The sequence below is a fragment of the Cupressus sempervirens genome, chromosome 3, assembly GCF_028749045.1.
Source record: "Cupressus sempervirens isolate cs-2001-9-10 chromosome 3, ASM2874904v1, whole genome shotgun sequence".
NCBI lineage: Eukaryota > Viridiplantae > Streptophyta > Pinopsida > Cupressales > Cupressaceae > Cupressus > Cupressus sempervirens.
This window is the reverse complement of record NC_143120.1, coordinates 257,366,988-257,379,668: the sequence shown is the minus strand read 5'-3', so window position 1 is coordinate 257,379,668 and position 12,681 is coordinate 257,366,988. Positions and strand designations below refer to the sequence as shown.

Below are 12,681 nucleotides of genomic sequence, written 5' to 3'. Positions count from 1 at the left end.
GAAGATGTACATATGTGTTGCACCGAATCTACTGGCTGAAGAATGAGGTTATCTAACCGGCTAAAGAAACAATGGATCGGTCTATTCTTCTCAGCTGATGACTGTGAAGAGGAGAAAATAAGATGTACCCCTCCATCATACCCCTTGGGCCCCGTTTGGTTGCTGGAAGATGAGGGCCAAAACCGGGTTATCAGGGGCAAAACCAGGTTTTGTAAAAAAAATTTGTTGTTTGGTTAGTTAAAATTATAACCCGGTTTTCAATTTCATCTTCCAATTCTGGTCAAAAATTGGAAGAAGTTTCTTCCAGTAAAAAGGTGGAATTCAAAATTAAAATCAGGTTTTGAATTTTATGACAGTTTTTTTAATAATATTGTGGGGTCCACAGTATATTCATCTTCCGTGTCAACCAAACGGACCATTGGCTTTCCAAATCACAAAACCAGATTTTCGAAAACCTGGTTATAAGATAACCTGGTTATGTCAAAAATTCATCTTCCCCAACCAAACGGGGCCTTGCAGACTAAGGTGTGCTTGCTAGTACTTTATACGTTCGAAACACGAACCATCTACGCAAATCCGAATCAAAAGAATGGTTCCTCTGTCCGACCACCTACTCAACCAGTCACGTGCCCCGCGATTTTCTCGTATTCTGACTTCGTTCAGCGCGTAACATGACCGGTCGGCTACCCCATCTTTCGGACTTTGACCGTTTCATCTGGTCCACGCCGGTGCAATGTTAGTTATGTGCCTGCGCGGAACTTGGACGGGAATCTTCCGATTCTTTTAAAAGACAACTTTTTCTAATATTACCTTCAAATAAACCGCGTTACTACACACAGCCTCCAGATGCTCTTGTGGTAGACGTCATCAGATATACGTGGCAGAGTCGCACACGCCACTTTGTTCATTCTCATCCCCTTCTACATATATCCCTCCCTCCACCTCCATATTTGTTCATTACGCGCACAGATCTAAAACACCGCTATTTAGTCCTCCTCCCCACCGCTTCTGAAACAGACGCAAAAGCAGAGCGAAAGCATGAGCATCTCGTTTGGGATCTTCAAGCCTAAATACGCCTCCCACATCGACGATGTTCTGCTCCATATGACCTCCGTGGCATCTTCTTTAGAAAACTCCCGCAACATTACCGTCGCAATTTTAAGATGTCTCGACTATTCGTGGGTATGTTATATCGCTCTTTTTCCTTACTTATCCCGCTCTTTTTCCTTACTTATCCAACATAACAATCGTCATCAAAGATGTTTTGTTTTAATTACCGCTTTTTAATCTCTTTTTGCAGGTGGCTGTTTTTGCAGTGGTGAAAGAGGGATCGCAAAGCGTCGACAGCATAGATTTAAATTTACCTGAGGTACGTGAGCCGACGATTACATGGATTTAATTGTTTTAATGATCATTGAATAATTGGGGTTTATTTGTTTAATTTTTTCAAACAGGCAGCAGCGTTTATAGAGGGATTAAAGTGCGAGGTGAAAATAGTGAACTCGGGTTACTTCCGCCCGAATTCTCAGCAGAGTAGCAAAGGCAAATTGTTTGCAGAGGTGTCGTTGGGCGATGTGGTGAGCATTCGAAGAATTGAGTGCAGCTCAAAGAGACAAGACATGCTCTCTTACTCCTGCCTTGCCATTCTGAAATCGTATTTTAATGGGCTGAAAGGCGTAGATTCGTATTCCTTCTATGACTCGCTAGACGGGAAGCAGATAATTGGATTGGCGGTGTGGGATAGCATTCAGTCTGCTTTCGCGATGGTTAAAAATGAAGAGAATAACCCCGCCTTGCCCTTCTGGAAAGGGGCTGGGGCCAAACAGCTCAAGTATCATGTTTGCCACGTTGTCTATAGCAGCCCTCAGTTCAGGATAGAAAATTGCAGATAAGGACTAACTGTAGCTGTTAGGAAGATATATCCCTGTGTGGGGGTGTATAACAGAAATTTCTCGAAGACATCGATTGCGTAAGACGCACACAAATTAGATCCTAGACAAAGAACGCAACCTTCCTGTTCCAATGTAAAATATTGTAATTAAAAACTGAATGACAAGATTCTTTATTCTTTTTTTTTTAATTTTAATACGAGAATGTAAATACTATAACCAATGGTCAAACCACTAAATATTTGAGTTGTTTTTATTGATTAAGATTAATTAGGAATAGCCAATAGTGGCATGTTGTGATGGTTAAGTTGTTGCGTTGTTATCCTTGCCATCCAGGTTCAAATCTCATGGGGATGAGGTCCTCCATTTGTGGCCTCACTGGTTCATAGCTCCAGGTCAAAGCGTTGGTGGTACTGGTTGGCATGTCGCACCAGCGCTACCAGTCACGTTAAAAAGTTTACCAGGCGCATTTAAAAAAAAAAAAAAAAAGATTAATTAGGAATATATTATGTTTGTGCGATAATAATACCTATACGATCATGATGAACACTACATCTATACTATATTATTCTTTTGTTCGTCATTTTCACGAAATTCATATTTTCAACTTGCTAATAAGAGGTAAGTGTCCTTAATTAGAGCTTGCCCATTTTTCTAAGGTAAAAAAAAATGGAAAATAACTAAATTTACACTTTCTATAATAAAATGTGCACTTTCTCTAATTAATCATTATTGATAACTAATTTACAAAATTCCAAGTGGATTCCATGTTTTGTGTAGTTGCCTCTAGTAAAAAGAGAATACTTTGTGTTAGGGGTTTTGTGTTTGAATTGGTTAGTCTCTCAAGCCATCCAAGTTTCCCCTCCCTAACTTTCTCTTCCATGAATCTTGAGAGTGTTGTAAAACCTCAAGCTTTTCTATTGAATCCTTTATGTTTCCAAACTTTTGAATGTCCCCTTCTAGAGGTAATATTTCATTTGTTCTCTTGACCTTCCAACCTCACTATTGTATTTTACTTCTTGTTAAATTCACAACAACAAGATGACCATTACTTCAATATTTACTATGTCTTTCATCTTGTTTGGACTCATTTAATGTTTTTGTCCCTAATTTCCATTCTAACCTATCATCTAAATCCCTTCTTTGTTCATCCTTATTGAGTATATGATTTGAAGAACCTTGGGCTTTGGCTTGGAGTTCCATTATGTCCAACCTCCCAAGGTTTTTTATGTGCTCTCTACGATGTTTCCTAAAAAACTCTCTACAACACTCTAATCATTCACCCTCACTCTCTTTCCTTTTACATTGTGTGTTAGATCTATAGTGAACCTTTGACCTTAGAATTAATACTTCGTGTAAAATGTACCCCAATCCTTGTGCCATAGTACCTTCTTTGGCATTGAATCTCATCTGCAAGGTAAACTTTAAGAAAGCCACCCCCAAAAAAAAATATAAAATATTGGCGAATCTTTCATTATTTTGAAAAAAACAAAATTATTTCTATTGGCGAATCTATCAGTTTTTAATTCTAAATATGGTTAATATTGGCGATTATTTTTGAATCATAAATTTTTTTGTATAAAATATTGATGACTCTCAATAATAATATGAAGTTCATTAATCACCAAGGAATATTACAAATCAAAATTGAACATTTTTTACCTTGCGGAATATTATGAGGATCTTTACATATACTTTAAATCAATAGTGAAAACTAAATATTAGTGATATATCCCTAAAGTAACTAATAACTATGATAATTATTGGTCAATTCAATTTAATTTCTCCAATAATATATTATATTTAGGTGACTCAAATCTAATCATGTAATGAATATTGTGGTAAATATTTGAGTTTAATTTTTTCAATAAAATAAATTATTGGCCGATTCTAAATATTCCAGAACTACATTTTATAAAACTATAGCCATTTTGGTTGTATCAAATCTTAAATTATTAGCCAAATTACTAGCAAAAAAACTCTAAAATTAGCTGATTTGCGAATATTAGCCACTAAAAATTACCTTGCTCATCTACCACAAATATGTTGCTCACTTGCTTTTTATCTGAAAAATCAACATTTTAGCTTGCAATTGAACTCTACACCTTAGTGTTGAAATATTGATGCTAAGATCATCTCACTCCTTAACCCTTGTAGAAAATTCATTTTCCCCATGTCTTCTAATGTTTATCTCATTCTCCTCCCAAATCACAAATATCCATGAGAACCTTTCACAAGTTAGAAAGTGTCAATTTACTTCTTCACATGTCCCAAGCCCCACTGCTCTTGATTAATCTAAGTTCCCTATTTAAATTAATTATTCTAAACTCTTCATTTCATTTTCTTCCTTCATCCCACATCATATAAATCAATGATAGTAAATAACTAAGAGGATTAAATTATTCAATTATGTTGTCATGTCTTTCAAAGCTTTAGGAATCTCTCAGAACTTCAAATATGTTGGAATTTTTTTGAGGGATCCAATACATGACACAACAATAAATATTTATGTAAAATATTCAATGTTCCCTTCAAAGGTTGAAAATATTGTTTAAATGTAATTACAATTTTATAGTGTTGGAAATTTCATACTAAATCAATGGCTGATAAAAAAAAACCAATAGATGTGTTGATAATTAAAAGAAACTCATAGTCTTAATTGGAAAAGTTAGCAAAATCCACAATTTTGATCAAATAATTGGTTAACAAAGAAAATTTGAGTTCAATTGAAATTAATGATTTTATTTTGTGATCGAATTAGCACAAAATAAAGTGTGAATAGAGTAAGAAAAAAGTGAAACTTTGTCAAGACTAATGACACGATTCTACATTGATTAAAATCCTAATGCCAAAGTGAAGCATGAAGTACAACCAATTTTAGAATATTTAAAACTAACCAATGGATGATAAAATTTTCCAATGAAATATTAGCATGGTGATTTGCATAAAACTATACAATAGAGCTACAATTTGCATTTGGGAAAACACTAGCATGCTGATTTTTAGAAGAAAATGCTATATCTTATATAATTTTTACATATGTTCTTCTATCTTTTATTTTTTGAAATGAGCATGCCTATTAGAAAATCAAGGTCTTGAAGAAAGACAATTGATTATGTTTTCTATTATTACTAGATTGATCCTAAATTGGAGGCCAGAGCTTCATGAATTATTTCCTCTCTATAGGATTCTAAGTAGTTCACATGACCTTTATAAAAAAAATAAAGAGTTCTTTGATTTCATGATTTGTAACAGATGAATTTGGATACAAATATAGTACATTTGATTTCACAAAAAATGAGAAGTGTGTTGCAATCCACACACCTGGTGTTTATTAAATTGGGAAAATATGAATAGGAAATTCAATAGAAGCAATATAGAATACGTTGGCTTGTTTTGATAGTTTTGATACCTTGATTATATGGCTCTACTAGCAGTTTGGGTATCAAAACTAGCATTGTGGGGGTCAAAACGTTGGAGGAGAAATCCTAGGTTCTCAAGATTAGTTTTACAAAGAAAGGGTAAGGAAATGTAGTTTAGGACAAGTTTTTTGTTTGTGATCAACATTATAATATCCCTACACAAATGCAAGAGTAGAATAGGCAATTTTTCAATACACAACTAGTAAATAGATGTAAAAGAATAAAATATCTACAAAATTCAAAATGTAACTATAGTTCGAAGAACACTTTCTTAATCATATCACATTGAAGTTCCCTTATTTTCTTGCTTAACTTGTCCACAAAGATTTCGGAATAGTACAAACAAAAAATAGCTAGTTGTCATTTATAACATCATTTTGCTAGGAGTTATAGCCATGGTAAAGGTAAGCTCAAGACCAGTCTTGGATTACCCATGATTTCATGTATATATAAAAAAAGGTTATAGACAAGACTATGAAGGTTGTCAAAAAGATGGGAAGAATACCAATTTTGGTGTATGCATTTGCAACCATAAATTTTTGTTATTTGACTACTTTTAAACTATTGGTTATTGTTGGACTTTGTTAGTTTATATTTTATTGATGATAATTTTGTACTATGAAGAGTTTCAAAGTCCCTTCATACTTATATTACTTTAACCAAAATTATTTTTAATACCTTAGATTTAATAAGAAAAAAATGTTAATAGCATGACCTTTGTACCTAATCGAACAATATGGATTACCAATAGATTAATAAGTTCCTTTTAAATTTCCTATTGAATCTATAAAAACTCCAACCTGTAATATAGGTAAGTGCACCAAGTTGTGGTGCCAGAAGGGGGGGGTATATAAGTGGCCACTTTTTTTTTTCTTTTTCTTAAATCAATAATTTTTGAACTTTGACAAGAATTTAAAGACATCTCATGCACCTGGGTAGCAATAGTGGCAATCCTATTGTACACATCTCTATGTGTATGATCTGCCACTCTATCTCTAGTTGTAGCTAACTCCAAACATTTTGGCAACACCAAAAGGTTTGGACCAATCAATGCCCATTTATTAATGGGCGTAGGAGCATTTGGGTGTTTGAATTTATCTGAAAACCTACCCTGACCTTTCTCATCATGCCTTGGGATATTTGTGTAATCAACCTCTTGATGTAGATGAAATTTTGCAAAAAATGTTTGTAGAAATATAAGGGGAACTCATCCTTTTGGGGCCACATGTGATGTGTGGCCAACCAACGAGGATACATGAATGGTGCCACTAATGGATCAGTAAACCTCATAGCATAGTACCCTCTGACCTTTTTCAAAGGTCGATAATGTGGGAACATGTTCTTTACACTCTCCACTAAGACCATCTCATCTATCTCCCTCCATCGCAAACCACCACTGATAATATGGGATAGAGCACTATAAAAGTGTCCAAACTAACACTGTCATAAGGGTTAAAACCCTCGACAATGCACATCATGCTAATAAGCTCATCTCTAATTTCAATCACCTTATCCCTATGTTATAGGGTAGGTGAAGCCTGTAGACTCTGATCAATATTATCAAGTGCACTTTGCAAGCACTAAATAGTATCACTAAATAATGTCTCCCTATCTTGGGTACTAGTAGTTGATCTATGGGATGAACCACTATGGGGATGACCATGTACACTGGCGTTTCTAGAATCACTACCCCCGGATGCCATAATGATGAAAGATATAAAAAATAAAACTAGATAAATGGTAATAGAGATCTACACATGCATACATATACATATATACAAAGATTATTATATAAACTAATTGAATCAAAACACACTAAATGAATCTTGCTAAACAAACCTATTGTTCAACATATAATGAAATGTTAACTGCATTACATTTTTTTCCAGTAATAGGTACAAATAGACGAGGTTATGATAGAGAGAGAGAGAGAGAGACACGTATATGAAGTTAGGGTTTACAAAGATGGATTTTAGGAGTTACAGAATGGTTTAGGGTTTAAAGTAGTGAAGTATAGAAGTTAGAGAGAGATAGAGGGGAGAGATAAAGTTATGTTAGGGATTATGGGTTAGGGTTGGGATAGATGAGGTTATGAGAGAGAGAGAGAGAGAGAGAGAGAGAGAGAGAGAGAGAGAGAGAGAGAGAGAGAGAGAGAGAGAGAGAGAGAGAGAGAGAGATGAAGTTAGGGTTTAGAGTGATGGAGTTTAGGAGTTAGAGAGCAGTTTAGGATTTAGAGCAATGAAGTTTAAGAGTTAGAGAGATAGAGGGGAGAGATGAAGTTATGATAGGGATTATAGGTTAGGGTTGAGATAGATGAGGTTATGAGAGAGACAGAGAGATGAAGTTAGGGTTTACAAAGATGGGTTTCCAAGTTAGAGAGTGGTTTAGGGTTTAGAGTGATGGAGTTTAGGAGTTAGAGAGTAGTTTAGGGTTTGGAGCAATGGAGTTTAGGAGTTATAGAGAGATAAAGGGAGAGATGAAGTTATGTTAGGGATTATGGATTAGGGTTGGGATAGATGAGGTTATGTGTGTGTGTGTGTGTGTGTGTGTGTGTGTGTGTGTGTGTGAGAGAGAGAGAGAGAGAGAGAGAGAGAGAGAGAGAGATGAAGTTACATTAGGGATTAAATGGGGTTAGAGAGTTGTTTAGGGTTTAGAGAGATGGAGTTTAGGAGTTAGAGTGTGATTTAGAGTTTACAAAGATGGGGTTTAAGAGTTAGAGTGTGATTTAGGGTTTACAAAGATGGGGTTTAGGAGTTAGAGAGTGGTTTAGGGTTTAAAGCGATGGATTTTAGGATTTTAGGAGTTAGGAGTTAGAGAGAGATAGAGGGGAGACATGAAGTTATGTTAGGGATTATGGGTTAGGGTTGGGATAGATGAGGTTGTGTGTGTGTGTGTGTGTGTGTGTGTGTGTGTGTGTGTGTGTGTGTGTGTGTGTGTGTGAGAGAGAGAGAGAGAGAGAGAGAGAGAGAGAGAGAGAGATGAAGCTATGTTAGGGATTAAATGGGGTTACAGAGCAATTTAGGGTTTAGAGAGATGGGGTTTAGGAGTTAGAGAGTGATTTAGGGTTTAGAGAGATGGGGTTTAGGAGTTAGAGAGTGGTTTAGGGTTTACAAAGATGGGGTTTAGGAGTTAGAGAGTGGTTTAGAGTTTAGATCGATGAAGTTTAGGAGTTAGAGAGCGGTTTAGGGTTTTGAGCGATGGAGTTTAGGAGTTAGAGAGAGATAGAGGGGAGAGATGAAGTTATGTTAGGGATTATGGTTTAGGGTTGGGATAGATGAGATGTTGAGAGAGAGAGAGAGAGAGAGAGAGAGAGAGAGAGAGAGAGAGGTTTTAACAGTATATGGTTAGACAGTGGTTTAGGGTTTAGAGAGAAATTTAGGGTTTAGAGAGTAGTTTAGGTCAACATATTTGGATTTAAATTTCAATATAGGAGTTAGAGTCTAATTTGATTCAATATGAGAGTTTTAGTTCAAATTTGATTAGGTTTAATGTTGTGTTTTAATTACATTTAATGTTAAGTTTTTCTCCTACTTAAGGTTCATTGTTAAAGTTTCAATTAGAATTTATTTTTGTTCACAATAAGAGGTAAAGTCTCATTTAGTTCAATCTGACGGTTTTAGTTACTAGTTTATAGTTGTTTCTAAACCTTTACCTTTATAACAATTTCTAATGATTTGCAATTAAAACAAAATAAAAATATCTAAATTCTCTAATTTACATCTAACTAATTTTCTATATTTAATAAATTTTTTCTATTGTTTTCTAAAGTTTCTAATTGTTGTAGTATTTTCTAAATTTTCTAATATTTTCAAAAGATTCTAATTGTTATAATATTTTCTAAATTTCTTAATATTTTATAAAGTTTCAAAATTTTCTACATAATTTTCTACTATTTTCTATAAATTATATTTTACAATTTCTTTAATAATTTCTAAGTTTTACAAAATTTCAATACATTTTCTAAACTTTATCTAATATTAGAGTAGTTTAAAACATAAACATTGAATAATATAGAAAAATTTGAAATCTTTAAAACAATTTACATTAGAAATACACATTAAAAACTATATTTCTACCTAAGAAAACATAAAATAAAACTTAAAACATATTAAAAAATTAGGGAAAATTGCTAACATGCCTGATCCAGCTGATCTCCTATAGCTCTTCTCACTCTGCAGTTCCAGCAAGCTCGTCTAATGAAAATGACTGGCATATTTGTCTTTTTGCAACTTGTATAGTTTTTGCTATTTCGGTCGGATCCCTACGGATGTGTACATGCCACTTGGCATACATTTGGTGCCACGCGGTTTCGGTCAGATTCGGTCTCCCTGAAAACCATACAACCAAATTTAGTCCCACCAAAACCTATAAGTTAACCCCAAAGGTGACACAGATCCATATTTTCACCCAAATACCATTTGAAATTTCAATAATAACTATTCTAATTAACAACTAAAACTATGAAAACTTTTTCATACCTTTGTCAATGGCTCTAAACTAGCCATCACGGTAGCAACTCCACGATTGATGAACTAGCGAAGATGAGGAGTTTCAGATGTCAACAACTATAAATCATATAATACAATTTACATGTAACATAAAACATGAAACAAATATAATTAAATGAATTAAATTAACATGAAATAAATGTACCTCTATGAAGCTCGTATCATGCCTAGGCTCAGAGTCCTTTGTGAATATTGATGGTCTAGTAAAGAAGTAATACACATAGATAAAAAAGAATTTTTCAATCGTTCATATTATTACTTAATAAATATATGTATTAGTTAAAATGATTAAATTGATATATACCTCTTGACTCATTGATGGGATGTAAAATGGGGTCAAGGAATCTATACTAGGGCCATCAACACTCTTGCCCTAAATTTTGAACAATATCAAGACATGCTAATTAATTAGTCATTCACTATACATATGAAATGTGATCAAATTAGTTTATTATAATTATAATTTACCCAAGTGTGTTAATGCCAAATGTGTCACTCAAGAACTCATCAGTGACTAGCCCATCATCCATAGTGTCTCCAACATGACTACCAAATATGCATAAGGATCAATATGATGTGCACATGTGATTGCAACACAAAGAAGGCTCCTCCTCAACTAATGGACTGACGCAATGAATGAGGGTCTGTGTTAAAGCATTGATAGTTTGTAGCGTACTAGTCTCTATATGTTCCCTCGCAATTGAAGGAATAATCATATGCCCACCTTGTGGCTTGACAACAAGCACCCTATTTACATTAGGGTTACGACGTGTCCCCGACCTCTCAAATGATGATTCCTCACCTCTACCTTGAAAATCTAACATATCAAAATAATTGGGGATCTCCTCAAGGACAAATTCATGATACAATCTCTTTAGGAAATACATTGGAGCCTCATGATTATTATAGGGAGGGGTATCAAAGACCATCCACTATCTATCCCAAAAGTTATTTCTAATATCATCATGTATGCAACAATGGATGGGGAACCTTTTAGTTGTATGTTTAACAATGTCTTATTCTCTAGGTTTTTTAAACAATGCACATATGCTACCTTTTACTATTTTCTTTTTTCTTACATCTTTATAGGATAATTTGTTTGCATAATGTCTTCTTTTTTTCTCTCTCTTAGCACATCATATATCCAACTAACCACTAGTAGAAGCTACATGGATCATAATGGACTCAAGAGAGGATGCCAATTGTGCTTTCATAGGCTCAGTGTTCCCGCAAGCTTTCAACCTACCAATGATCGCTTCTAATTCATTTTTCCCTCTTTCTATTTCATTCATTATATTCTCTTGAGTGCCAAGAGGAGGTCTATGAATCAGTGGAGGTTGCAGAAGTTCATTTTGATCTTGTGGAGGCTTTTCATTTTGATCTTGTGGAGGATTTTGATTTTGATCTTGTGGAGGGGTTTTTTTTTTTTTTTTGTTGATCAGGCTGGGGATGTGGTGGTTGATTATTCACATTTCCTAACAAGAAACCAATTGCATTTTAAATAAATAAACAAATTTGAAGCAAAACTAAAATAAAATATGAAAAATGCAAAAACGAGAGTAGAAAACATACTACGTGATCTCAATCTTGATCTCCAATGACATGGAGGCATTTTGAGGAGAAGAGTGAGCAAATTCTTCAGCTTCTACAAACTCTATGCATGCTGTTGAGAGGAAAGAAGGCAGCCACAAAAAGAGATAAGATCAAATGGAATGGGCCGCAAGTTTACAGCCCATATATAAGATGTCTTAGGTTTTAAAAGCGTGCATGTGGTAGGGCTTGGGCTCCACAAGCTTGGAGCACAAGCCTAAGCATGTGTGGGCTATAGCGCATGCACACTTTTAGAATTTTAAAAATTTGCGTTGTGAGTCATCTTTTTGGCACCACAACTTGGTGCATTCACCTATACAATAGTTTAATTATATTTATAACTTGTGATCACTGTGTGTATCTTCTATCATATCTTGAGTTGACCTAGTTATGGAGAGATTGTACTCATTAAAAGGGTCATAAGTTCAAATATTACAAGTAGGTAGTATATGCTTGTCTCATTTGTAGCACAATTAGAAGTATCCAACAAGAAATACGAGATTTATTGTCAACTATATATTAGCCCCAAAAAAAAAAACATATATCTAAAATTGTAGCACCTATACTTTTTTATCAATGACTTTTTCTACATCTACTTTTAGTTTGTTATGATAAAAGTTCGTCTTCTAATTGTCAATGAAGTCTTCGGTCTTCTAGAATATTTACTTTTTTGACTGTGGTAATATACACATGGATAAGAAGTCGGAAGCAATTAAAGTCATCCTTAAATAATAAACCTACACACAAGACAGTACCGAATTAGACAGAGCACATTTAGATCGAGTCACCGTAAAATCTAATCTCTGCAATTTCCTAATTTTGTTTGCTTACCCTCTAGTTTAAATGTCTTTTCTCAGCTCCGCGTAGATGCAAATCGTTGGCATCGTATATTTGTATGACATTGACAGTGTAGAAAGGACGAGTAGTCCGCTACACAGACCTTACTTGGTCATCCTGCACGTTAATTATTAATTTTAATCTTGAGATTCGCCGAGACTCATTCCAATTCTTCACTCCCACGCAAACTTATTAAGGAGTCCATGACAGATTCCCCATCTCTTGCAGCTCATCAGAAAGTTCGTCGACAACAGCTTTGATCATTTCAAATCTCTTTTGCTGATTAGCAGAGCGCCTCCTACGAGGAATCAAAGAGGACCGAATCCATGAATACTATTCCCCCTTATAAACAACCCTCTATACCCACTATTCCTGACTCATCAATTAATTGCAATTCTATTCTCTTTGCATTTTGTTACTCACTACTTGCTAACA

The 12,681-nt window shown here is 34.7% G+C and overlaps 1 protein-coding gene across 1 annotated transcript; it reads left to right on the top strand.

Moving 5' to 3' along the window:
- Nucleotides 1–968: 968 nt before the first annotated feature.
- Nucleotides 969–2,349, top strand: LOC149565854 (uncharacterized). Its single transcript, XM_089817278.1, has 3 exons — nt 969–1,182; nt 1,301–1,369; nt 1,455–2,349. Exons 1-3 carry the CDS (start codon nt 1,039–1,041, stop codon nt 1,890–1,892), a joined length of 651 nt encoding a protein of 216 aa, XP_089673404.1. The 5' UTR covers nt 969–1,038; the 3' UTR covers nt 1,893–2,349.
- Nucleotides 2,350–12,681: the final 10,332 nt, after the last annotated feature.

What these genes read in the sequence shown, in the direction of transcription:
- LOC149565854 (XM_089817278.1), top strand. Translation starts at nt 1,039, where the DNA reads ATGAGCATCTCGTTTGGGATCTTCAAGCCTAAATACGCCTCCCACATC. An exon ending in GATGTCTCGACTATTCGTGG is followed by an intron (nt 1,183 to 1,300) that starts GTATGTTATATC and finishes CTCTTTTTGCAG; the next exon opens with GTGGCTGTTTTTGCAGTGGT. An exon ending in TAGATTTAAATTTACCTGAG is followed by an intron (nt 1,370 to 1,454) that starts GTACGTGAGCCG and finishes TTTTTCAAACAG; the next exon opens with GCAGCAGCGTTTATAGAGGG.